The sequence below is a fragment of the Anas platyrhynchos genome, chromosome 5 (assembly GCF_047663525.1).
Source record: "Anas platyrhynchos isolate ZD024472 breed Pekin duck chromosome 5, IASCAAS_PekinDuck_T2T, whole genome shotgun sequence".
Lineage (NCBI taxonomy): Eukaryota > Metazoa > Chordata > Aves > Anseriformes > Anatidae > Anas > Anas platyrhynchos.
This window is the reverse complement of record NC_092591.1, coordinates 5,174,869-5,202,393: the sequence shown is the minus strand read 5'-3', so window position 1 is coordinate 5,202,393 and position 27,525 is coordinate 5,174,869. Positions and strand designations below refer to the sequence as shown.

General features: G+C 48.0%; 1 protein-coding gene across 4 annotated transcripts in view; it reads left to right on the top strand.

The window, feature by feature from the left end:
* Nucleotides 1-19,736, top strand: part of ARMH4 (armadillo like helical domain containing 4) — a 57,522-nt gene extending 37,786 nt beyond the window's left edge. For 3 of the 4 annotated variants that reach the window (XM_038180302.2, XM_072038143.1, XM_072038141.1), the window contains exons 6-8: nucleotides 11,221-11,252; nucleotides 14,841-14,975; nucleotides 15,187-19,736. In XM_038180302.2, coding sequence (XP_038036230.2) covers nucleotides 11,221-11,252; nucleotides 14,841-14,975; nucleotides 15,187-15,255 — 236 coding nt within the window. In that variant the 3' untranslated portion in view covers nucleotides 15,256-19,736. The remainder of the gene's footprint in view (nucleotides 1-11,220; nucleotides 11,253-14,840; nucleotides 14,976-15,186) is intronic. The other variant, XR_011809409.1, reaches the window with a different exon arrangement.
* The last annotated feature ends 7,789 nt before the right edge of the window (nucleotides 19,737-27,525 follow it).

Below are 27,525 nucleotides of genomic sequence, written 5' to 3'. Positions count from 1 at the left end.
TCCCAGTCGGTAGATGAAGATATCACTGCTTGCTTATGTTAGAGAACTGTTGCGAGTGCAATTAATAGAGCTGCAAAGCCGAAAAGTGGTGGAAGAGCTAAATACCATAACGTAATGAGACCTCATTCACAGTAAATGGTATGAAAAATGATTTCTTGAAAAGAACAACAAATTGCTATGGCTTTTTAGTTTAACTGTGGATGCTTGATTCTAATTTGTTGTTTGTCTTTTCCATGTTAATGAAGTTTTAGACATAATTACTGTGCTGATGGCAAATAAGTTATCATTTTCTAAACGAGGTTTCCAGGCTTGTTCTGGTCAGTGCTATAGCAAATGTTGCCACAATCAGGAAGGTGATCCCCAAGGCCCATTCACAGGCATATTGCAGACAGTTTAGAAACATAGGATCAGAAAATCATCTAGGCTGGGAAAGACCTTCAAGATCACCAAGTACGACAATCAGCATGACCTACAAAATCCCATCACTAAGCCCTGTCCCTCAGTGCCACCACCTCACATCTCTTAAATACCTCCAGGGATGGGGACTCCTCCACTTCCCTGGACAGCCTGTCCCAGCTCTTGACCACCCTCTCCATGAAGAAATTATTTCTAATACCCAATCTAAACCTCCCCTGGCGCAACTTGAGACTGTTTCCTCATTTTGCTTGATCAAGGCTAGGTTTGAATCCCATTGGTGGGGATGGGAAAATTTCATCATTTCTGGGCTTTTCTCTGTGGGGTGGCAAAAGGCAATTTTGCCACACCACTGAAAAGCTTTGGTGTGATGAGAGGGAGGGGTCCCAGCTCACTGACCTGAGATGCTGGTGACCACCTCATTTCTCTGTGATGGGCAGCCATCCCATCCCATTCTCCTCTGCTGGCAAGCTCCATCTCAGAGCTACTTTGAGGTGTGGTCAATGCAATGAAGAGAGCCTTGTTGTTTTGGGAATGAGAAGCCTTTCGTTTTCTGGTCTTGAGTATCCATGGTCCCTTTGTCCCTGGAGCAACAATTTAGCTTTACGTCTTCTCCATACCTCTTCTTCCTGTCCTGGTGCTTGCAGAATGTATTTACAGAAGTCAGTGCTGTTCTGTTCCTTTTTTTTTTTTTTTTTAATGGCTGAATAAACAAATCTGCTTGTTTTTTTTTTACTTGTAAGAGAGTTTCTGCTTCTGCGTACTAGCACTGAGACTGTCTGAGCCTGTTACAGACATCAGTACGTGGCTTCTCATTGCCCATTAGGGAACGTGGATGCAACTCTCAGAAATACCATGGGAAACCGGCAACAAGGAGATGCTTTACAAATATCATCAGGGTTCAGCACATCGCATGGGCCAGAGGCACGTGCTCACTTTCAGGACAGATATTCTAGTGCAGAGTGCGAGGGTATGATCCTCAATGTCAGGATATATAATGAATTAGAGATTTATTTCCCTCCAACCTCCCCAAATGGGGCAAACCTTCACTCCTTTCCATACTCTAGGCTCCTGCTTTTTGGAGAGCAAGCTGAGGGCCCAGGAGATGGCACACGATGTGTCTGAAGCAGGATAAATCTGCTCTCAGTTATCCCAACCCAGGCTTGTTTCACAGGCAGCCTGTGAAACACGGCAGGCCTGACAAGGTGTGAGGGCTGCCAGAGCATTAACTGAGCATCAGCGCCGTGCCTGCAGCAAGCAGCAGTGCCTGCCTGTGACAGCTCCAGCTGCCCTCGTTTGGGGATGCTGAGCACTGTGGTGCAGGGAGGGGGGCATGGACGTGTGGGTTTCTGCTGGCATGTCCCTGCTGAAAGCCTCGAGCAGGTCCTGCAGTTGGTGCTTGGATCCATTTTGGCTTTTCCAATCAAACACTGGATGTCCTGGAGCTGCTTGTTTTGAGACAGCAAAACTGAAAGCATCGCTCGTCTCACCATGGGGAGAGAAACCCTGCCCCTTGGTAGTAATGCCATCAGTAAGGCTCTAGGACACAAAATGGGATAGAGGACCTGTGTCCTGCCCCCAGCCCAGCCCTTTCCTCCTGTTTCAAACACCACAGTGTTTTCTGCTCAGGCTACACTGGTGTAAGTGCTCATTTCCAGTGTTGGAGCAATTGCAGTTGGCTCAGAATTGGGCTTAGAAATTGTGACTGTACCTAGGACTTGTTCCTTTTCCTGCTTTCCTTGGTCAATTCCTGATCTCCCCTTACATGCACCTAATTTTGGAATTGTCACATCCCTCAGCACCTCTGTGGACTTTACCACCGAGGAGACCTGTCCCATGGCCAGCCCAGCCTGGAGAAGAACAGGGCAAGGTCTTCTGCTCTTGTGCTCCTTGGCAGCCTGGTAGGACCTCACCGCAGGAGTGTTTGGTGACAGTCAGAGTAACCATGTCCCCACAGCCCTGCGAGTTGTCTCCCTGTACTGCTGTGTCCTCTCGGGACAGTTTTGAGTTTGCAGTCACCAGCAAAGCACACCACGAGCAGGAGCCTTGGTCGAGGGGTGCTGCCTGCTTTTCCCTTGCGCCCTCAGCTCATGCTGGCCCGAGAAGCAGCAGGGAGGTGCAACAGCTCCGTGCTGCAGGGTGGTGTTTGAGACATGGCAGTGCCTAGGTTTGCTTGTTCTTCGCTATAATTTACTTTGAAAAATTGCTTGAAAACGTAATACTGACATGTGGCGTTGCTAGATATTTCATCTCGGTGGCGATTAGCGACAGCAAAGCTGAAGGCTTTGGCACCATCTCTGCATATCAGGAGGCTGCTGAGCAAGGCATTCCTTTTTGTTAGGGCTTGAGATGCTCCTTTGTGTTGTTTATGATTTGGATCAGAAGCTTTAAAATTTTTGTACAATTGTAGCACTACATTATTTTTTTTTTCTCTTGTTTGCACCTTGTGATTCTCCTGTCGCATTCAAAGAGAAATGGTTTGGAGAGATTAAGTGATTGCTGAGTCTCTGCAGGTATGAGTTGCCTATCAAGACTCCAAGCAAAAAGTAATTTAAAAAGTCAGCCTTTATTTGACTCGATTATTTATTTGTCCCCTTTTAAATGACTTGTGAATTTTACCGTAGGTGGAGATGGATATTGACCATTTGGGACTGAATATATAAGGTATATATAAGACCATATACGTATGGTCTTCAGCCAGGGTCATGTTGACCTTAGTGGACAGCAGGTAAGGCCCTATGTGCATTAAATGAAGCAGTGTCTTTTCGTGGACCCTTCATTTCACCAGGTAGGAAGTTTGTGCACAGATTGATGAGTAGCAGCTGTGTGTCACCTCCTCTCTGCAGCTGGGCTTCTCCTGGTGCCACGCACAATTCTTAGGTTACTGCAGGTATCACTGGACACCACAGGCAAACACCTGGACAGGGCACATCTCCTGATAGAAATGATGCAGCTCTGCTGAAGTTAGTGGAGTTTCACCACTTAGGAGAAGGCTGAGCATGGTCTGTTACCCCCCTCCTGGAGCAGGAGTGAGGACAGGTTCAATTTCTGTATTAAGCACTGTCACAGGTGACATGAGCAGAGCCACTTTCTGAGCAGCAGAGCTCTTCTCTCTTTGGTCCTATATTTATAAGACAATTTGCTTCTCCCTGCAAGCGTTTGTTAAAAACTTCCCTGCACGTTCTGCGTTCAAGAGTAAGCACTACCGTGTTCTGTCTGAGTGCATGCTAATGAGAGCAGGGAAAGGTCAATACATTTGTTTGTCCTTAGCACCTGAGATACTTTGAAACTCAAACTAATGGCCTCCTAAAGAGCATTTGTTTCTGAATAACACTGTCGTACTGTGATTTATGTGGTAGATTTATTTGTGTTGTATTAGCTTCCAAACCCTAAAACATCCCACACCAGGATGGCGATATTACAGTAAAGGCCATTAAAATATGTAGGAAGAAGAGTCTGACACAAGCAAGAGAACCAGAAAAGACAAACTAAACATTATCTGGTATGCCCGTAATATTCCCATGGTAAGGATGGGAAATGGAGGAGCAGAGATTAATTTACTTGCCTGCGGTTATACAAGAAGTCAATTGCGAGGCTATCGAACCGGTGTCCAAGCCAGGAACCTTAAGCCTCTTTTTTGGCTATTTGCAGCCCAGGAGCGTTGCATCGCGGTGAGAATCAGTTTGGTTCTTGATGCACAAAGAATTTGCAATCAGATTTTTTTGTTGTTGTTAGCAAATGTAGGCAAATACATCTTCCTCTTGTGACTAGCACTGCACACTGCTCGGTCTGCTGATGTTCCATAGGATTTGCATGAACATGAGTCTCTGAGATAATCAGATTTTATTTCGAGCATCTAATCGATGCTCAGGGCTTTGTGGTTTAATTACTAGAATAATTGTTTGCTGAAAACGGAGTTCGATATCTATTTTTTCCTTTGAAAGTCAACTCCATCATTTTTATTTCCAGCCATTTAGTACTTTATTGATCTTTATGTCATTTCATGACAAGCGCTGCATCTTTCCAGCCAAAATAAGAAAAATACATCCTCTGTCCTAAATACAAAAATGGAAAGTACCCCATTTCAGTATTGCTTGCTGCGGGCAGATCACTCATACAGCGTCCCCAGGAAAAATGATTTTGAAAAGTACATTGGCTCTAAAAGGAAGGAAAAAAAAAAAAAACAAGCCAAGATTTTTTTTCAGGACCTGATGAGTATGAGACTTAAACTGAGGTACAGAGAAATTTTGCTGTTTAACTGCTGATTCTTTAAGATAGTTAAGGATGTGTGAGGAAGACATGGGAGTTTATGTGGCTTGCATTTCGAGAAGGCTGAAGTGAACGGGTGGAATGAGGAGCAGCAAGGCCAAACGACCTCTCCTCTCCGTAGACAGGAGGAACACGTGGCCTCAGCTGGAGGTTTTGAAGGTACTCAGCCCAATAACAGTGCCTGTTCTACTGCTGTCCTGCAGTAGCAGAGGGATGCTGTTAGGGTGGAGAGAAGGTGTGTGGGGCTCTCTCCAGCTGCAGCATCTCTGGCTTTTTTGCTCCCCCCATCACAGCCACCTGACATTCAGTTTTACTTTGCAAAAACAGACTGTTGCATGGGAACTGTAAAAGTTACCTTGGTCAATTCAAAGTTTGCCTGGCAGAAGTTTATTTTTTATTATTTTTTTCCAGAAAAAAATAAATGGTAACACTTGATTTGACTCTTTGATTATCTGCCTTTCAAGTCTTTTTAAATCGGGCATGGAGAGAAATGCATTCATCAAATTTCCCATCAAGTAGAAATAGTTTTTCTTCTGGAATTAAAAATATGCTGCCTCCCAGCAAAATGCCATTTTCTGTATTATTTATTTGTGCTAGTAAGTAAATTGGTCTTTGTGTTTCCTAAGGAAAAGGAGCTGGTGCAGTCTTGTGCCATTAAGTTGTCAGAGCTGAGCAGACGAAGCACGGAGCATTTTTGCAAAATTGTTCTCTGTAGCCTCATTTAGCAGAAAGTTTTACCTGAAAGAGATGAAGTCTGTAAGGTAATAGGACAGATTGCCTGGTGTCTCCAGACTGATTTAAAGCAATCAATCTTTTCTTTATTTTTATACTTCCTGCACAGGAAGGAGGTGCGGAGCTTGGGGTTTGGGTATGCCTCTGGGTATGTCAGGGAGGGAGGAGGAGAGCTCCCTACAGCAAGCTGCGGGCTCTGCCGCATGCCATGGAGGTGTTGCAGTTTCTTTATAGGACTGTAACATCCCATTTCTCACCGTAGATGAGCCAGCTATTTTGCCAGGGTGGTCTCTGTAGCAAAGTCTTAAGGTTAAGGACAAGGTTTGCTCCTTCTGCCCACCACCCGTTGTTAGTCCTGGCCGGGAGCAGCACCAAACCCCAGCCATTTGGTGACGAGGAAGAGCAGGGTGATGAGCAGACCTGGAACAGGTGAATACATTTGTTTTAGAGAAAAAAGTGCTGGTAGAGTTGTGCTGAGCTGCTTCGGCTGCAGGGCGCAGTGAATTCCTCCCCTGCAGTGACACACACCGGTACATATTTAAAATGCCCACGTTCTTGCAAATATGCCAAGCTGGTCGTTTTGTTCTCTACAGCATCTGCTGCAGCGGGTGTCTTGTTCTGAGATGTCTTACCTGGGTTGTGAGCTGATAAAAAGAGCTGGGTGAGGGAGGGAGGCCCGTGCTCTGTCTTCAGACAGAGATGAAAGCAATTACCGGGAGCTGTTGGAGCAAAATTGTTTCATGCCCTGACAGAATACAAGTGGCTGGTATTTTCTGATGTCTCAGAATTAAACTTTGTGCAGGTCTCCCAGCCTGTTACATCTGAGGAGGTACAGATGTAATTGGCAGGTCTGAATTTTGTCCTAAGGTCAGAATTTTGTTATAAGCCATGCAGGCATTCCTCATGCCTTTTCTCTGCCCTTTGGGGCACACGTAGGAGCTCGGGTGCCGCATTTTCAGAACTGGTCTCTGTGGTCACGATGGAGAAGTGTTGAAAGAGAAGGTGCTGGGTATGCAGATCGGTATCACCACGCAGTTCTGGGATGAAAATGTAAACTCTGGATCTGAAAATGCAGTGAGGTGTGCCGGGCAGAGGGATAATGTGCTGCTTTGTTGTGGAAAAAGAGAGTTGTTTTAGATGATTAAAAAAAGGAATATGATTAAAACAAGCTGATAAAATGGAAGCTAAAATGACAAGATAAAATAGCAGGGCCTCCAAGAGAGGAAGGGAGAGCTGGAACTGGTGGTGTGAGGGCACAAATTATTGATCGCAGTCATCACCAGGAGGTGCAGTTTTTGCATTTTCTTATCTGGAGAGGGGAGGGAATGAATGAACGAACAGCATCATTAAGCAGCCTTATCGTTGCGTTGGAGTGGATAATTAGGCAGCGAGGATTACTACAAGTTGACAAAGCATGCAGCCCGGAGGCCTTGTGCTCCTGATTTCTGCGGGCAGCGGTGAGGGAAGCAGAAAAAGGCTCTGGTGAGGTCTGGCAGTGCGTTACAGCGGGTGGAAACACAGAGCCTGGCCCTGGTACCCTGCAGCCTTCAGGTCTGAGGTTCAGAAGGCCTGACCAACAGAGAAGAACGTATCTGAAGGTGAGCAGTCCTCTGAATAGCAGCAAGAAGTGAGTTTGTGAGCAAAGGCCACCCATAAGATTGAGGGAAGGAGAGCCCAGCTATTAGCTGTACCGATGGACCCACTTTTTTCCACGGTGGGGATGTGTGGTAGCCACAGGAGTCACTGCAGAGGACACGTTTTGTGTGTTTTTCCCAGATCTCCCGTCTCCTTTTGGACATCCTCTCTCCTTTTGGGTGAGTTATGTGGAACAAGGCCCCTTCCTGCAGGGGCTCTGCTCTGCAGGGCTGTAAGGTGAGGGTGCTGAGAGATCCCAGAGCACAGCACCACCAGGTCGGGCTCTTCCCTGGGAGGAAAGTGTCAGGCTATGGTTGAGACTTGCAGTGAATATGTTCTGTCATACTAAAGCAATTTTATTTTTTTTCAGTCAGAAGTGACAAATACTGGATTTTTCCTTGAAGTGAATCATGCAAATTCTTTGCTGCTGGAGGACCTTTGCAGCTGAACTTGCAAGCAGCTTCAAGACCTCTCCCTCTATGATGCTTTGTTGTAAATTATATCTGATCACACTCTTTATATATTTATATTTTATATTTATATTTCTTTATATGAGTAGTTTGGTTAAGCTCACTAAATCTAGTCTTACAGGGGATGCAAAGCTGTGGGACGCAGGGGGAAGCTGAGGGATGGGAACACACACTCAGAAATATCCTGGAGGCGATAAGACTATAAGATATATCTGTAGTCTTAAACTGCTCGTTTTTTCCTCTTAAACCACAACTTAAATCAGTGGGAGGAAGTCCAGAGGTTCAGGTGAGGCACAAGGAGCTGCAGCTCCCTCCAGGGAGCCAGACATGGGATGAGGTGGGAAGAGGTGCTAGTAGCTGATGGGTGAGGTGTGGTGTATTTACCTGAGCTGTCCTGCTGCAAGCCACTTACTGAAGGCTGGCTATAAATGTGTACTAGAGCAAAGAAACTCACCCCGGGCCACCTGGACCTTTGGTTTCTGATGCAGAAACCAGAGCCATCTCCCGCAAGGGCTGGTTTGGATTTGTAGCATCGCAAAGTCCAGGGGTGAAAGGGGTTGTTGGACCTCATTTAGTGAGCGTAACTTCCCTGCTGTTGGCACTGCAGCTTCTTAATAGCTGTCTGCAGGCTTTTGAGGGGTAAAAATGACTAAAAATAGCCCCGTGCAACTGTTTGAACTCATCCCGGGCTGCTCTGATGCCAGTTCCAGACGTGCTCTGTGTTTGGCACAGGCATTTCACCCCCTGTGCAGCTCACTGCTCAGACTGAGATTACCTTTGTCGGTGATCTGAAGCTGTACGTTATTTAAAATTCATTCGCAGAGATGCAGACATTATATAAATCACTGAGAAAAGGCCAGATTATGCACGTCATTTTCAGAGGGGCTCCACGCTGGTCTAATTCAACTCCCTGTGAAACCCAGGGCTCAAAATTCAGCTGAGGCAGAGTTTGTACTGATCATGATGCTTAAAATGCCATGGAGTAGGGCTGGCACTGCAGGCCCCGCGTTAGTAATTTCACACCCCGAGGCTGTTGCCATTTGTTCAGGACATTCAGTGTCTGGGGAAGGAAAAAAAAAGGGGGGGGTGATGAAAAACACATGGAATGGAGTATTGTTACTGATTATTTGCCTGGCCTCATTGGCAAGTCTCTTGGTGTTCTTGGAGAGTGTTTTGTTTCTCTGAGATGATGCCATCCGCAGTGTTCCTCTTCCAAGATTAAGTTCAGAATATTAATTATGTATAATTATCCCTAATGAGAGGCTGCAGTCCAAATTTAACTGATGGTAGCCATTTAGCATAGATATCAAGCCTAACTTGAAAAAGCGCCTTATTTCCTCCCCACACTTAGCGTCCTCATGTATGGGAATAATTGGAACAAACAGTGCTCGGTTTTAATGGCACCGCGCTTTGTCATTTCCTCAGAGGTGTTAAAACAATTCCGTGCTTTAGTAGCACTGCAAGTGTTTGTAACGTGCTCAATGTAATGCTCACTGACTTGTCACAAGATCCAGCCAGCCAGCCCGGTGCTTTAGGCTGATTCCCGAAGGCATCTGACACGTGCTCTACCCTGCTGAAAAGGAGGTTGGTTTTAATAATAAGAAATTGTATAAATAGCAAGTTTGAGTTCATACAGTAGCATCTGTCAATCCCAAGAGATGTGGTGCTGTTGTTCTGTGGAGCAGAGGGGAATGAAGCCAGAGCTTGCGTTTGGTGAAAGCAAGGAGTAGAGCGTCATTAGATCATCCCCTGGTGGAAATAGCAGCCCTACACGTGAACTGTCGGAAATACTCGGAGTTAATTGCTGCTTTAGAGGCTCTGTTGTTGTTCAGCTACGAGAAAGCAGGAGGGCTACTGATGAGATCACTGATCCGACACAGTTAGGGTGAAAGGCACAAAAACAGGCTTTGTGCTTAGCTTGAGCTGGGGCCAGGTGGGCATCATGGCAGCTTTAGGTGGCTCTGTGCACACACCGAGGGTACACATGTAGCTGTCCATACGTGTGCATGGAGGACATCAGCCAGGAGCGTCCGAACATGTGGTGCAGTTTTGAAGCTTTGATTGTTGCTGTGGGCCTCTGAGTCACTGTCACTGCTCCCAGGAGCCTGGAATACAGCACAACAGCATCATTAAAAAATGAGAGTCATCAGAAGGCTCTTTGGTAAGAGTTTTGGGATGGTTTCCTTTGGTTTGGGGTATTTGTGGCACCATGGGTTAGTCCATGCAAGTCAGGACAACTGGTGGGAAGAGCTGCTCACATAAGTCCACTTGTCCTCTTCTAATATTGTGGGTGTCCAAGTATGTCTCCTTGGTAGTTTTTTTCTTTTCCTTAGCTACCTTCAGAGCTAGGTGACTTTGTGTGTATGCTCCTCTGCCTGTTTCATGCTTTTTTCACCTCTAGATAATTTAGGATCCTCTGGTTGGAAAGTGTCAAGCTACTGACAGTTAAAAAAGGGAGTGTTCAGATTCCTTCAAACTTGTTCAAATTCATAGTTTGGTTCAGTGGTGCTGATGTCTGGGCCGAGTCTTATTACTTCCTTACGGCTGTGCTGCTCAATATTGTGTCAGAGACATAAAAAGGTAATTTGCTGACGGCCTTGGAGCTGCACCCTCACAGCCGTGCTGTCACTGCAGAAGGATGGCTACCCTCAGTGGCACATCAACAGGCAGGCTCCAACGCTGCTAACAAAAGCTCTGAAGAGAGCTTCTGTAAGAAAGCAAGCTTGGAAATGGGTCTCCCACCATAAACAGCGTGTTACATTTGGGATCTGATGTACCCTGGGAGAAATAACCCTCAGAAAGACATTGGTGCTGCCGAGATCCCCCTTGTGCCTGTAGCAATGTCCTCCTGGAGCACCGAGGATCCTTCCTTAGGGCTTAAAGCACAGTTGCTGAGTCCTGATACCTTCAGCTCTTTGCTTGAAACAAGAGCTGATACCTTAAATGCTGAGCATTTGGTCCTCCGTGCAGTGCAGGCAAATGCAGAGCTGCTGCTGGAATCACTGCCAAGCGCCTGCAGTTCTCTGAGATCAGCTTAATATTTCATCCCCAAGTAGATGCCATTAAAGGCGTTTAATTCTCGGGTACCATATTTCATGGGTCTCAAACTGACTGTTAGAGATGAAAGTCTCCGTGATGGCAGCACAGTTTTCCTTGATTTAGTAGCGTAGCACCTCCAGTGCTCTCCCAGTCCTCAGGTGGTACCTGGTGACTTCCCCGAGCAGGCAGTCGCTGCTTCCAGAAGAGGAAGGGAATAAAAAACAGGGAATAATACTTATTTTAGGCATTTCTACAGTCTTATGCCTAACAGAGAGAGCAATATCTACGTAGAGCTGGGCAGTGAAGGGGCTGGCCATGCCATAAAGTGATCTCCTTATTAACCATCCCAGTGTGTGTATGGGAAGTACTGGTTGGAAACCCCCAACCTGAAATCCCATTTCCTGGATCCCAATTCCTCTTTTAATCACTCCGAAGATGTGAACTGCACAGGCAAAAGCAAGCTTCTTGCCTGCCAACTCACATAAAGAGTTTCTCTTGTTGATTTGCTGCATTTGCTCTTTTTCATGAACAGAAGAGGAAATCTAATGAAAAATGTTATCAGCTTGTCAAGTTAATTAGTGTCTATTTCAATGCGTTCATTATCATTTGTTACTAATTAATATAAGTAACATGATTACAGCTTTTTTGTCTTATTTTTCAGTGAGAAGCTGGATGGAGAAGCTGAAAGATAAGGTAAGAGGCTCAGTGTTTCTCTCAATGACTTTAAAAGCAAAGCCATTTTCACTTGCAGGAATAAATAAGCTCTTGCCAGCACAGTTCATTATCTCTACAAAGATGATTGAGAAGGGGCTTAACATTTTCTCTGGGAGACAATGAACCAGATGCTGCTGCTATGTGTATTGGTATAAATCCACAGCACATCCCCAATGAGTAGCAGCTAGGAGCAGGACGGGGAACAGGGGTGTTTGAGGGACCTCTCTGCATCAGCAAGTCACCTCTTTGCACTACCCAAGTTACATTTTTTATTGCCCTCTAATTTGCCCCCACCCCTTTTCTTTAAGCCCAAGTCTTGGCTGTGCATTGCCGCTGGGTCTCCTGCCCCCATGCAGGAGGAGCTGCAAACTCCTGGAAGGACAAAGAGTGAGCACAGGAAGACTGAAAAGATACCAGCTCCTGATCTTTTCTCCCTGACATTACAGAGTGGTGGTACGTGGAATCAGGACTTGTACCAGGCACAGTCTCTGATAGATTTTCAGGCTCTGCTACCCTAGGGCAAATATTAACATTTGGAAATGGTTGTGAAGCCTTCCAAATGCTATGTTGACGACGGCAAAGCAGTGAAGCTAGAAATGAGGTGACAGGAGTGTTTCAAGACAAGAACATTTTGTAATTCAGCGGGGCTTAGAAACTCTTGAATAGGACCAGAGTTAATATAGAAAAAAAAAAAAAAAAAACACAAAAAACAACTCAAGGAATGATGACTCGATAGGAAACTTCAGCCCCTGAAAACACATGGCTAAGTTTGAGCAGATTGTCACCCAGCAAGCAAAAACCTTCAGTGTCACCCCCAAAAAATTTCAGCAGCACCAAGTCTGGAAAGAGAGCAGGGCTCTGGGCATCTGTTTCCAGGACTGGGGAGTGGAAGGGTTGAGGAGGGTTTCTGCCCAGCCCTTGTTGAGTTGGTTTTCTGCCCGCAATAGGAAGGAGGCATGTCTAGCACCATCTTTGCTCATAGCAGAGCATCTTGGCCTGGGATTCAGCCAGAGCGAACATTGAAAGGACAGAGAATGGTTTTCCTGGTGAAGGTAACAAGCAGACACCAAGACGGGGTGCATGCAGCCTGCATGCGCGTCACCAGCTCACTTTGGGCCTACCCGGCCGGCACCACACAGGCCTGGGGACATCGGGCATCTTCTCACTGAAGCCAGAGCTTTCACTTCGTCCCTTTTGGCATCTTTTTGGCCACCTCTTCACTTCCCCAAGAGCTGGGTGCATGTTCCACTCACCGTAAGAGTTGTTCTGTAGGGCCTGAACCTCTTGCAGTGTTGGTATAACCAGGGATCTGCTACTGTCCTCTGACCAGAGAGACATCTCCCTCCTGCAGGGTACGGCAGACACCTGGAGGCAGATCTTTCACCTTGCTCATTTTCCTTAATCATGTTTTTCTCTTAGAAAAGCCCAACAAAACCCACTCACATCACTCACAGATTAGCCTGCTCACCCCGATTTCTCATCTTCCTTGTTGAGAGGGGATGGTGTGGTCAGTGTGGGACCAGGAGCACGGGGCAGTGAGCTGATAAATATGTCCTGTCCCCTGAAAATGCTGTGCAAATGTTGTCTTGGGAATAGAAAATAAGGGACATGAGGTTCCTCTGAAATCCTCTATTGCTGTTATCTCAATGTTCAGCAGAGCCAGGAAGGTCACGGTGATGGACTGGGGATCCTAAAAGCATCCCTAGGGTCTGTAAAGACCATATGGTCTGTATGGGCTCTTCCCCATGGGCAAGGGGTAAAAAAATGGCTTTGGAGCTGCCTGTGAAATGGGATTTTGTATCAAGCAAGTGCAAAAACCCTCACGGCTTGGGCTACGTGATGCAGAAGGGCTGGGAGGACGGGCCCTGCACCTGGCTCACATCGCAGGCATTTGGGGTATAAACCAATAGCCCATCTGTGGGGGAAATGCTGCAAAAGGGGCATCTGCCGGCCAGGCTTGGGAAGGGCTCACGGGCTGACAGGAGAATTCACCGTGTTAAAAGCAGCAATTTCTGGTAGGGAAACTCAACTGGGCAGCAGCTAAAAAGGCACTGCCAGCCTCCCCTCACCGCCTGTGCCAGCAGCAAGGTTCCAGAAATAGCACAACCCACGCTGCGCTAATTAGGTCACCCAATTAAGGCACCTTAATTGCCTCACAGAGATGCAGCTTTTTAGCTGTGTTCTCCCTAACCTCCTTTTTGGGGACTGGGGTGCCACACACAGCTCCCCCTAGCATCGCGGGGATTCTGCGGGACAGCAGCCGAAGGCCTGAGCCCTCCAGCTTTGCAGTGCAGACACGAAGATGTTACTATTTAAAGAGCCGAGCAGGATCTGGAGGGGTTTGTGAAGGCAGAACAGCCCTTGTTTTCATCTGTGTCTGTCCCAGGTGAGAGCAGGTATTTTCATTCTCCAGATAAGCCTGTGAAGCCAGGGCGGCACGCACTGCCTGCTTTTGTTTTTCCCACTCAGCGGATTATGGAAGAAAAGCAATTACAGCGTCAGCATGTGTTGTTAGGTCGTCTTGCAGTTTGGGAATGCAGATGAACACGGTTGCAAGCACTGGACTGAGTCTTGCTAAGAGGCGCCTGGTAATCCTCTGGATCGCGCATCTGTCCCTCGGCAGGTGTAAAATCTGATTTCGGGTGTGTGGGAGGAGAAGGGTAAAGCCTCAGAGAACGCCGCTGCTGCAGTGTGAATGAAGGCAGCACTGAGCAGCTTGGCTTAATTTTAATTTAAACAGTAAAGTAATGATCACGTGGGAATATTTTTGGAAGGATTTTAAATGTTTACAAATTATTTGTGCTATATATATTTATTGACATTTTAAACTCTTGGCAATGAGTTTAAAATGTCAATACGTACGGATCATAACTACTGCATTAAGGCTGATTTGCATCTGCTCTGCGACAAGACCAGCTGCAGGCATGAGTACCCCCCTACATCCTTGTCCTGCTCAAAGTGACCCCTTCCCATACAAAACAAAGGCATTTGGTTCACGGATTTTGAGTATGAAGCCAAGGGGGCTCCAGCAGGTCCTGGGGCACTCACTCTCCCATGACAGATATCTCTGGGGAGCATGGAAGCTCTGTAAATCTTTTCAGTCAGGGTATATTTAGCAGTTTGGTTGTGGTTAGACATCTTCTAGCAATAAGAGCTGGCCAGGAAGACACTGCTAAGTGTATCCACAGACACGTCACCCCAGCCCTCGCAGCTCCATACCAAAGGGGGCAAATGCTGAGCTCTCAGCTGTTGGAAAGAAGTATTTGCTAGAAAAAGCTGAGCGTGAGTGAGCAGTTGTGGTGGCCATCCAGGTCCTGCAGTGGGGCTGGTTTGAGGCTTTTTTTGGAATCCTGGGAGTAGATCCCATCCTATGCGGGTGGGAGAAGGACCCAAATACAGTAAAGTCTGATGAAAGTGTAGGGTTGTGTTGCAGTCATAGAATCATTAAGGTTGGAAAAGACCTCCAAGATCAGCTGGTCCAACTATATTTTCCACCTGGAGTAGTGGAAAATACCTCTGAAAGGATGCTGTTGTGATTTCTGCTCCGCTTGTCTCTTTCCAACGCAGGCAGGATACATGTCAGGGATGCTGGTTCCTGTAGGAGTCGGGATAGCTGGAGCCCTCTTCATCCTCGGAGCACTCTACAGCATTAAGATTATGAATCGCCGGAGGAGAAATGGCTCGAAGAGGCATAAAAGAAAGGTAGAGCAACTGCAAAGGAAAAACCCCAACCTGTTCCCACCACTCTCCAGTTAACTTTTGGTTGTAATGTAAGAGCCAACTGGTTATGGAGAGTGGTTTCTCTGGGTTGAAGTGCACTGGACTTCTTGGTTGGAGTACTTGGGGAGGGATCCAGACACTGCTCATTTCAGTTTGCATATTGAGCTCTTTAATGTTTCTTTTCTTCCCCTAGCAGAGGGAATTTAACAGCATGCAAGACCGAGTAATGCTCTTAGCCGACAGCTCCGAAGACGAATTTTGAATCGAACTGCAGTGCCCTTGTGATATCCAGTGACTTTTAAAAGGAGGGAGGGGGAGGAAAAGAAGGAAGGACTTTCTGCTGCATCGCTGCTCTCAGCCACCCCGAACACCGAGCAGTGGTTGGTACCACCCCGGCGAACCAGGCATGCTATGCTCTACGTGCACCACGCAGTGATGTTTGTTTTGGTACCGTAGTGAGATTTCACATTCACACCCGGCGCCTCATTCAGATCCGCAGCGCGTCTTGTTACAGCGGGAGCTGATCCGTACGGATGATTATTCTCCTATTACCCCGGTGTACTATTTTGGTCCTTGGCTGGCAGTAATCTAATCATAACAATTGCTCTCACCTAACCTGGGAATGGAAATCTTTGCTGTGAATGACTTCTGTCCAATTTGTTAATTTTAAATGTTACATTACCTGAGCTAGAGTTCATTAGTGCTGAGATTAGCTGCTCTGCTTAATTAATGAGTTATCCACTTGAACTGTATCCCTCGTCACCTGAGAAGCGCCCAAGTACCGTGTTGTTGATACAGTTTGAAGCACATTTCTACGCTCTGTTCCCTGATTCCCGCCCCTTCTTTTACAAGCCCTCCCTTCAGCTCTGCTCCACGCTTCTTGGAAACACACGGGAATGGCCTCAACACTTGATTCACGACAAAAATCTTAGTCCATTTTCAACCAGCACTGTCTGTTACAGCACAATAAATACCAGCGCTCACGTACTGACGGGTAGTCTTGCATGGATCTCTTAGCTTTTGTTCAGTGTGCAGGTAGGTAAAAGGAAAGACAGGGCAGAGGTTGCCTCAGCCTCTGCCCCCTGTTTGTAGGTACTAGTGATTGCTTCACCCCTAACCCAAGGCTGCGTTCACACAGCGGTGGAAGCGGAGCGTCTGCCTCCTTTCCTGACTGCGAGTTGCGTTTTCAACCCCTGAAAGCTTTGTGAAACCTTTGAGAGAGCTGGTGGGCCTTGTCTCTGTGCCACCAAAAGCAGGAAGGCACCGAAAGTGGCTGAGTTGCCAAGGTGCCAAGGGACTCATGGCTGATGGGGGGATAGTTGGAAAGCAGTGGCTGCCCTGGCTGGAGGATCTGGTTGAGGTCTGAGCATGGGGGAAGAGATGAAGCTGTAGGATGGACGGCTGTGGAGGTGAAGCACGGGGTGAGGGCAAGCCTCCATGCTGCTGGCACTAGGGTGCAGAGGGGGACAGCCAGTGCCTGACCTTCTAGGGACCGAGCAGGGGAAGGTAATGGTGCTTTGCACAGTCAAAATAGCTAAAAACAAAGGGCTGCATTTCTTTCACTCTCTTGCCAGTTGTGCAATGACTCTTTAATCTTACATTTATGCAAAATATTCATGTTTCCAAGGTGGAAATCACTGTTCTGTGGGGAACCATCCTTCATGCAAGGAACAGCGGCTGTCACCAGAGGAGACTTGATTAAGAAAAAAGGTCAGCCAGCATGTGTGCCGAGACAAGTCCCGCCGAGTCTTTGAGGAGGTGGAAGTGTGTCTGAGGAGCACCCACGCAGGGCTTCATCCTTTGTAAAGGTGAAGAGGCCTGTCAGGTTGCAAAGACAGATGTAGGTGAGGGTAAGCAAATGTCTCGTGGGTTTGCGTGGTAGAGACAACACTCAGAAGATCAGAACAGAAGAGCCTGAAGCTCACTTCTCTCTTCAGAGGGTCAGGGTCTCGTGGGCATTAAGTCATCAGATGGATGTTTGGCTCCAGACAAGCAACACTCTTCAGAGCCCAGGTCCTTTCCTGTAGGCCTTCTCCTCACATCCAGTGAGAAGGCCAAGTGGGACAACCTATATTCCAAATGCTGCTACCAATGCTAGTCTTCCAGCCCAGGAGCTATGCGAGGCCCTCACATCCATCCCACTGAGTGCATGGGGAGCAGGTTGGGAGGCAGAGGACAAAGCTGTCCCTCAGCACACCGAGCTGCCTCCACTCCCCAGTCCCTCTGGGACAGGCTCTCCCAGCCAGGGCTCCCTTCTCCTCTCTCCCTTCTCATTCCTGAAAATTCATCAGCAGGATTTTGCCTTGCAAAAACCAGCCCAGATCTCCCGACAGCCGCTGACTGGCAGCCCACTGTTAAGTCCAAGTGCCCCAGTCCAAAGCTGAAACCTCTTCTATCACAGGTCCAGGCTAAGAGCTTTCCTTCTGGACTGATCTCTCCTTGTTTCCTTCTCATTTCTAAATCTCTTAGAGCCTGGAGATGGTTGGGAGGTGTTAACAGCCCAGTCAGCGTTGCTTGTTGTCCCGTCTTGGCAGCTGGGGTTTGGGGAAACGTTTTCCCTTGGGCTCTTCAACAACGTGTCCCTGACAGGGGTTGTGAGGTAGAGCAACCCGTCCTCCCTTCCACTCTGCTTGAGATCACCTCCAAAAAAGCTCCTGAGGTACAGCACCAAGCAGACAAGACCATGTAGGCAGCTGCAAGGTGCTTTGAGGAGCATGGCCTGGCAGGCTGGGAGGGTGCATGGTGGCTACGGGCACTGCCCTGCCTGCGTGAGGGGGTCTGTCGTGGAGCTGGGCGGGCCGAGGCCTCTGCGTGCCTGAAGGAGAGACCTGAGCTAAATGCTGGGAAAGAGGAGCTGCTGCTGCTGCCGCCAAATAGCACCACTGAGATCTGAATAGCTGGGGATCAGCTTGGTGCAGCAGCAGCCTGTGAATGGCGGCCTCCTCTCGCTTTGCTGCTAAGGGTAACGTGTGTGAGGCTTGTGATAACCGCACACGTCGTGTTCATGGCCGACAAGACGCCCGGCTCCTGGCCAGCAAGGAGGAGGGATGGCTGAGCGAGGCGCTGATCTGAATGCAAACACCGCAGCCCTGGCAGAGCTCTTTGGGCGGGTTGTCAAACTGATGGATGGGAAAGGCTGCTGGGGAGGCACCGCGGCCTTTCGTTGTGCTAATAAATCCTCAGCTCAGGGAACGCTAACTTTCCACAGTGGCAATCAGTTTCGCTCTCTCTCTTCTCCCTCCCCAACGTAACAAATTGAAATTAAAGGCAGTGCTGCCTGTCAGAGGGACAAAAGTGGTGTCTGGGTGCATCGGCCGGCTGTCCTGGTGTCTTTGAGAGTGAGGACGTGGCGTGGGGGGCCGTGATGCTGGACATCAGCAGTGCCACGGGTGGGCAAGCTGGAGCTAAGTGGGATGTCCAGCCAAATGCACAGCTCTTGGCTCTGCAGTCTGTGCTGGAGCCCAGTTTGTGGGCTGGGAGGGCTGCCCAAAGGCTTTGCTTGTGGTCCAGCTTCACTCGCAGGCCTGGCTGTGGCTCTGAACACTGCTGTGCCATGGCATCACTCCCAGGTTTGTCATCCAAGGGCATGGTGCCTTGGTTGGGAGCTGCTGCCCTCACAAGTTTTCTGTTTGCCAACTTTATGGGCAGCTCAGCAGTGCAGAGAGCTCCCAACCAACATCCATTTGAAGTACAGGTGTTTATAATAATTACTTTTGGTTAGGCATTTGCCCCACAGCTGGGATGCTCCCCATGTCTTCCAATTCAGTTCTTGGAGTGGAGGCAAGAGGGACAGCCAAAACCAGCTGCAGGTGCCAGTGAAACACGTAGGAGCTTTTGGAGCACAGACAGGGTTTTCTGCAGTGCCCCTGATGTCAGTGAAATTTCTGCAGGTCCTTAAAGCACAAACATCTCCCAGCTCTTTCTCCTCTCATCCAAGGCCGGTAGACTTTGGATCAGGCTCTTAAAAATATTCTATACACAGTTCCTGGAGTTAGATTCATTTGCCTGAAATTGTCAGGTTGCTGATGGGGCAGGGAGAGGGTTTCAGGTGGGAGCCGAAGCCTCCGGTCTCTTAAAGCACTACTGTTTAATTTATACCTCTGCATTTCTAAAATAAACAGCCAAACAAGCAGATTCTTTTGAAAAAAAAAAAAAAAAATAGAGTACAAAGCAAATCTTCAGAGGAGTGCCCTCTGGTCCTGCATGATCCGTGCTGGGTGACCCACGAGATGCTGAACACAGAGGTGGGTCACGCCACTCCTAATGCAGCCTGAGCCCTGCACCAAGGCACAGCTGCAACGCCGACTGTGCTGCAGCAATAACCATCTCCTGACTTGGCACAAGACGAGCAGCTCGCCTCTGTTTCCCTGTGGATGCCCAGTTTGGGATTTCCTGATAGCACAAGCCAGAATTTGTTGTAGGCGTCACGCCACCCCTTCAGCATGTCCAGCCCCATCTCCAGCGGGAGGAACCAGACCGCCTGGGGTGCAGATCTTGCCCTGAAGTGGTCCTGCACCCAACAGCTGCTGGTTTTTAAAGGTGTCTCCAAGGCCAGATGTTCACCCTAGGTGAGGTTCCTTTGGACTGCACTGCTTCCATAGAGTGATATTAGCAGTCCTTGTGCTTTCTTGTGGTTTTCTATTTCGGATGAGACGAACTCCTCATACTGTAACTATGGAATGTAGCACTTTGTTAAATTAAAACATTGGAAAATAAAAAGCTGTCCATCATAGCTGACTTTAAGCACCGTGTCTCCCTGATCTGTGGTTCATTGCATGTGCTGTCTCTCGGGTAAAGCTGTAAAGTGATTCCTTGGAGACCCAAATGTTACATTTCTTCTTCCACATTTGGTGCAAGGTGTGATGCTGGGCTTGCAGTGGGGCACACTGAGGAGTCTGAGCCTGGGATGTTTTGGGTAGGATGTTTACCTGGAGGTAGATGTTGGCTTTAGGCTACCATGAGTAACACCCCAAATTCCTCTGGCTGGATTTCCAGTAGCTGTAATGGGACCCAATGCAGACATGTGTATGATGTAGATCTTTACATATAACCAGAAGTTTCTTTATCCATATTAGGACACTTTTTCCTGCCTGGTTTGACCCATGAACAAAGGTCTGTGCACAAGTCTTTCAAAACCTCAGTGATATGGCATGGTTGAACCTGGAGTTTCAGATGCAGGTGCTGTGAATGGTTCAGAGAAGCACAGGCTGACTGCAGATGAATGTTGTCTCATGCACCTCCATGCACGTGCCATCCGAGCAGAAGCATCAGAAAAGCTTGAGAGTGGGCAGGAGGTGTACGGGCTGGGTTCATTGTGGCCTTCCCAGTCCTGCAGGGCACGCAGCCAGCCCTCAACGCTGCCCATCCCGCATCGAGCTCCCTCTCGTAGCAGGAGCCAGCCAGAACTGTGGGGCGAGGCATGTGTATTTTCTGTAATGAAAAATGGTTTGTACAAAACAAGAAACTCCCAGGGAGACGGCCACGTGGGGATTGAACCAGCCCAGTCTTTGTTAATTGGTAGCTGCCAGAAGCAATCTGTGTATTCATGAAGCTGTTTGCTGCATTGCTGACTTTTTCCGATGAAAAAACAAAACCTGCTGAAAGAAGATAAACAATGACAATGTTCTTTTTTATTTATTTTTTTCCCATAGGTTTATTCCCTAAGGAAATGACTCTGCGATCACACTGCCTTGCTGTGAGCCTCTGTCTGTCTATCCATTAGGTGTCCTCCTAATGCCCCTGACTGCTGGCCAAATCATGGATTTTAGGGGACAGGTCATTTTAAAACAGCCCCCTTATTTTTCCCCCCCAAGAAAACCATGTGTAGAGCCATTCTGAGGCCACAGAAAAAAAAAAACAAAAACAACAACATGTTAACAAGGTTATATGTGCTCTGGTGGAGGGGACAAGCTGCTGGTGTGGGCTCCCCGGGGCTGAGCAAAGCCCAAGGTCATGCTGGAGTGGGTCTATGTCAATCATGAGCATGCGGTCAGCGGTGAGGCCACGGTCGATGCAGAGCATCACGGACAGCCCAGCCTGGGGGTGTTTAAATCCATGTGTTTTGGAAGGACAAAGCAAAAGGCATCGCCTGCCTGCTCTGCTGGTAAAGCCTCTCGTGGGCTCAGGAGCCCCGTGATGCTCTTCCATGGGCACAGGAGCAGCACAGATGCTGTCTGCAAGGAAAGGGTTTGGGTCTGAGCTGGTTTTGCTCCAAATTCAGTGCTCTGGGGACAGATCCAGGGGGAGCTGGGTCAGGCCAACGTGGTGGCTCCTTTCCATGGGTGTTCACAGCTTTTGCTTGCAGCATCCTCATAGCAGAGCCCATGGGCTTGGCAGGAAAATATATTTCCAGGGGGATTTGGAAAGGGACTGGCAGGTGGGACTTCACTCAAGATGAATTTTCCAGGTTTTACATGCAGAATGGGACTGCATTCATTCAAAATGTCTGGAGCTGCAGGGGCTGCAGTCATTGAGGATCGTTGCTAATGAATTCATTTTCACCTGAAGCAAAGAAAACGGAATTGGGCTACAAGGAAAAAGCTGATATTAACAGAGTTTTGCTGCATGACAGTTTTTCCTTTAACAGAGAACAAATTGGTAATATGGTAAAAAAAAAAAAAAAAAAAAAGGTTAAAAACAACAACAACAGCAACGCAAAAAATGTGCCCTGTTCATGTAAATTAAGAAATAAATCATGAATTTCTGCAGGAAAATTTAAGCAGCTGCTATTACACAAGCAAAGTCTAGATGATGAGATCATTTGCGAGGGTCAGGGTGCAATTCAGACCTGGGATTTTGCAGTAAAAATATTTATTACTGGGTTTAATCATACATGAAACGTGGAAGCTGAAAATCCTTATTTTGAATAATTGATTGACTAGATTTTTTATTATTAATATTTTAGTTATTTTTCTAGGTTTCATTGCCACTGGTCGGTACGCCCTTTAGCATTCATTTATTTGCTTCTGGAGATTGTGCCCATGGGTTTTGCTTTTTCCTTGCCTGGGCCTGGGGGAGCCAGCCCCAGAAAAGGGTCTGTGAGCCCCCCCAACCCTCCTCATGAGGGCATCTTCCAGGCTGCTCCCAGCACAGACGCCTTTGGGCCACTCATGTTGGGCATCACAGAGGCTCGTTGAGGCCACGGTGGCCACCACCACCCCACCTTTTGCCCCTGGCCCTATAAAAGAGGCCCCCCTACAGCTGACCCGCCACTTGCTCATCTACTCGGTCCTCTGAGAGCCTCTGAGGCAAGAAGAAGACTCGAGAAAGGAGCAAGGCGAGCGGCAGCCCTCCTCAGTGTGAGGCCCACAGACGTATCAGAGATATCACTGGCACCGCGGCGATACGAGGAACAGGCTGGCCCCTCAGCCATACAGCAGCAGGGGGCCTGGGCCTAAGTGTTTAAGTGATTATAGGTGGCTAATTTCTTATATTAAGAGTGAGTTTCTGTATCTGAGTAATTGGTAATGACAGGTATGGAGAAGGCTGAGGTACTCAGCACCTTCTTTGCCTTCGTCTGCACTGGTGGACAGGCTTCCCATGTCTTTCATTTCCCTAAACCCATAGATGGAGGCTGGGGGATCAAAGTCCCTCCCACTGTAAGTGAAGAGCACATTTGAGACCAGCTGATGAATTTAAACAGGTACAAGTCTGTGGGACCTGATGACATGAATCCCAGGGTCCTGAGGGAACTGGCTGGTGGAGTTGCCAAGCCTCTGTCCATCATAGCTGAAAAGTCCTGGCAGCCAGGCGATGTTCTTGGTGAATGGAAAAATGGAAACATCGTGCCCCTACTCTTCAACAATTAAAACCAAGAACTGGACAAAGAGCACTACTCTGCAACAGTTAAAACATTTAGGACAAATTTCTTCTCAGCAAGAGCAGGCAGACGTTGGGACAGGTTGCCCAGGGAGGTGGTGGAGTCCCCGTCCCTGGGGGTGTTCAAGGGAAGGTTGGGCCTGGTGCTTGGGGACAGGGTTTAGGGGGTGACATTGGTTGTAGGGGGATGGTTGTACCAAATGATCTTGAAGGTCTTTTCCAACCTTATTTTTTCTATGATTCTATGATTCTATGATTCTATGACTTACCCTACATTTATGTGCGCTTAGCCAAATTCAGGGCCTCTGATGTAGTTTTTTTTTTTTTTAGATTATTTACATTTTACATTTTTAATACTGAAAAATAGCAAATGATTCTTTTCCAATCCACCACCTGATTGCTTTTCTGTTTCACTCCAGCCAGGTTAAATCTCACTTGGATACAGACTGAAACTCAGTAAAATGCATCATGTCAGGGCTCCGGTGAGAGAAGGCTGTGCTGGGTACATAAAACTGTTCTGTGGGCATGCAGGTCTCTGGCTTCTCTGAACCATGTGTTTGGGTGGGCTACATCAAAATTGGTGGCTGAGGGCTGTTCGGACGTGTCTTCAAGGAACAATCCTAATCTGTAAGAGGCAAGCGAAGCTTGTCTGTAGGCAGTGCAGGATAAAAGCACTTTGTAACCTGCCTTGCCAAGTGTAATTGTTTTTAAAGCCAAGCTTAATCTAAAGAATGACATTTAATCTCCTCTATGGGGGGTAATATACTCAGGTGCTAAATGGGTTTCTGGATGAGGCTGCTTTACAGCCCCAGGGTGCTAAGGGAGGAATAATGATGGGGATGGCACATCCGTGTGCTGTCACACCAGGCCTGTCAGTGTGCTGCTGAAGCAGCTGTGCTCCCCACAGCACTGGGACGAGGCAGCAACCACTGCCTTCTGCACAGGGACCTTTGGGGTGAGCTCCTGGGGCAGAGCGGCTCCCCCAGGATGAGGTGCACAGACACAGAAGTGGCTGGGGCTGGGCCTGCAGGTGGGAAATGGGTTGCAGAGAAGGTGCCGGTGTGGATATCGGTGCATAAATCAGTGGTGCTGGATCTGCAGGCACAGGGAGAGATGAGGACAGGACAAATATGGGGTAGTGAGGACATGCTGGTGTTGTCTCTGTCAGGGGAGAAGGGATGGAGACAGGAGAACCAGCAATGCAGGAGGCTGGAGGGGATGTCCAGGAACAGCCCAAGAAGCTGAAGGCACCCAAAATCCCAGTAGGTGACCAAAATAGCCCAGAAATAATGATCTCAAATAAATAATAAGGCTAAAAGGCAAATGCCTTTTCCCCACACACTGGAACAGGAAGAGGAAGCTGCTTAAAGCCTTGCTTCACCCACATGGAAGCAGAAAGCTGCTCTGTCTGTAGTGACACCCTGGGAGGTGCTGTCACACGAGTGTCACCATCACCGTCCCTGTAACCTTGGGGAGTCTGGCTGTGACACATCGCTGAGCTGTGTGGGTGGGACAAGGCCGTGGAACAGGCAGTGGCCCTGGTGCCACATGGATGGAAAAATAACTAAATAACTAAATAAGTAAACAAATAAATAAGTAAATAAATAAATGTAAATATAATATATAATAATAATAATAATAATAAAGAAAAACAATAACAACAACAACAACAACAATAATAATAAATCTAGTAGAAGTAACCCAAGTCCATCCTTCTATCCAGCAAAGCAGTGAATTGCTAAATGCTCAGTAGTGGTGGATGCTCTAAAGACATCCCTCTAAAATTGAAACTGAGGAATGTAGTTTAATAGCATTAAAAACAGAAGGGTAGTAAAGGGATTTGGCTGCATGCAAGCTGTACAGTATCTATTAAAAATGAGTTTTTAATTGGATATTTGTTTTGCAGTCAGCTTATTGGGATTAAAAATACGTGGTACTGCCCTGAAACAGTGAAATGATCACTTTGTGTGTAGGAAGGAGATGAGGCAGTGGAAACTCTAAGCCAAAAGTAACGTATATTTTTGGATGGCCAAGCATGAACATTCATGAGAAAGGAAACAAGAAAAGCATCCTCCTGTTTACCATTTACCTTCCAGCAAAGCAAAATGCACTGAGCCACGCTGCTGATTGCCTGGATTTTGCAAGCGAACTTGAACACTGCACGTGCTGCCTGATGCCACCAATTAATCAAAGTCTGGGCTCACCAAACGCAGGACACCGGAATGGAGCAGCAGTGTTTTTGGTGGTGCTGGGAAACATTTGTGTGTCCGTGTGTGTGCAGGAGGCACTGCTAGTGCGAGGTGCCTGGAGGCCAGAACAGCACAGCTGACTGGTATGGGGGGAGCTAACATTAAGTGAGGCTAAAAGCCAAGCCAGCTTGCACCCAGATTCATTGCATGTTGGTTTAGTAGACAGAGAGGATGTGTCCTTGATAGCACCAACGCCTGACAGCAATTTGGCTGAGCACCCTGGCAGGTCCTGCTCTGCCTGGGAGGAGGGAATCCAGTTTGGGAATGGTGAGTTTTCAAGGGGCTGTCTCTGCTTCCCAGAGAGCAGCAGGCTGGGAGCACTGCAGGCTGCTGTTCACATACTGGAGAGGCTCCAGCAAATTCATTTCACCAGCTTCGTGCCTCAGTTTCCCCTCTTTAGGTGGGAGAGTGGCTCACACGTGGAGCTCTGACAGTCACTGCTGCAGGGCAGGCGTTGCTCCTCAGTGGAAACAGCGTTGGGAGACAGAATGGCTTTTCTCCAGGGTTTGCTTCTTCTTCTCTGATATATTGAAGTGTCCAACAAACACTCTAAACAGAGATTAACTTTCTTTTTGCCTGAAGCTCATGTCCAGCTCATCAGGGACAGCGAGAGGTGCAGAGAGCAGCACCTCCCGTCCCACACCTCCCGCGCAGCCTTTCCTCCTCTGAGAGGAGCTGGAGCAACAGATGAGACCTGGGCACGGCAGAGCCCGCAATAATTTCTCCAAGTCCCTTTGCCTGTCTGGTTCCACTCTGTGGATCATTTAGCGTGAAGAAAGCAATTTTTTTGCTTTTGATACTGGAAGCAGCCAGGAGGGTAATTGGAGCCTGGAAGGAGCGGTAGCTATCGAGCAATCTCAGCCCTTGCAGACCTCTGATGCTCTGTAAAACTCAAAGGGGAGTTACAATTACTGCCTGGTGCCCTGGACGATGATTTATCTTGGAGCCACATGGAAGCAAAATCTCTCTGATCTGTTTTGTTGTGGCTTTTTTTTTTTTTTTTTCCCCGTACCTGATCAGGATGTGTTATATCTCAGATTAAAGAGACTTTTCTTTCAAACGCTGCAAGGAAAAGCTGTGTGCGGCTTTTGATTATCCTGCCCTTTAAAATAATACCCCTGATGAGATGGAAGTTGTTGAAGTGCTGGTGTCCTGAGCAGCTGGAAGCTGAACTGGGATTGTCTGATAAAGGACGACAAAGGAGCAGGTTCAATGGATCTTTCTAAGTCCTTTTCATCAGAGATGATGATTCGGAAGCTGGGGACTGACCTTGGATGTAGGAGACGAATGTTCAGTTCTTCACGTGGCTGTGGGTGCTGCGTGAGCCGCATTGACCCTCTCTAAGCTCAGGTCTCCAGCTTTTACTCTGTGTAGACTCCTTCCAACACATCAGGGGGCTCGGTGAATGACAGAGGATAACTTCAGTAGCCCTGCAGTGATGTCCTGGAGCAGCTCCGCAGGCAGGTGCTGCACGCCCCATGGCTGGACGTTGAGGTGCACCTGCACAAGGAATGGCACCACGCTTCACCTCAGAGCCAAAATAGCATTAATCCACTGGAAACAGCCAAGCCGCTCTAAATGTGACGTTTTCTGTCCTTTTCATGTGGTATAACAGCACATCACAGGCTGCACGGGAAAACCCTCCCAGCAAGTGGCTGTTCCAGTGCTGGGAGGATCGTGCCTGTGATGTCTCTGCCTGATGCTCCCCCCAGCTCCTCTCTCCTACCAGCTGCTTTTCAGGGGAAAGAGAGAGGCTGAACAAAATCTATCCTCCCACTGCTTCAAGGCAAGTGGGACCTTTTTCTTTGCTCAAAAGCACAACTTTCAGATTTGCTGGGTCTTGCTTAGGGAGGGGGAGCTCGGATCTGCCCCTCGTTTCTCCACCCTGCTCCACAGCAGCTCCCGGCCAGGGATCCCAGCCCTGCTGTGGATGTGGCCGATCCGGGACCCGTTGAGGTGATGGGGAGGCAGTGGGCACAGCTGTCCTCTGCAGGAGGAGAAACTGGGGAATTCTTGCCTGGATGACAGGGAAAACCCTCCAGCCCTGGGTGGACACATTGGCACACAGATCTACCTGGTGGCTAAACAGAGCCTCAGCTCCACCATTTGATGGCAGCCCATCGGCTGCCCCCCATTTTGGACCTTTTTGCTCCGTTGTTCCCCCAGAGAGGTTCTGGTTTGGGATGGGGACACTGCTGCAGGACACCAGCAAAGAGCTGCCACAGCTCGAGGCAGCCACAGGTGCCATTCGCGCTGCCCTTGCAGCACATCTCTCCACTGGGGGTGACACTGGGGCCTGAATCATTAATTTAATGCTTTATTTAAAAGCAGAGTCCTTAAAGGGGAAGAAAAAAATGGCTACAAGTGCAAAGATCTGCTTGACACAGACGAAAAGAGGCATCTGGCTGCCCGTAAAGAACATGCTGTCCACTGGTAGAGCCTATAGATCAAACGCTGCTGTGACC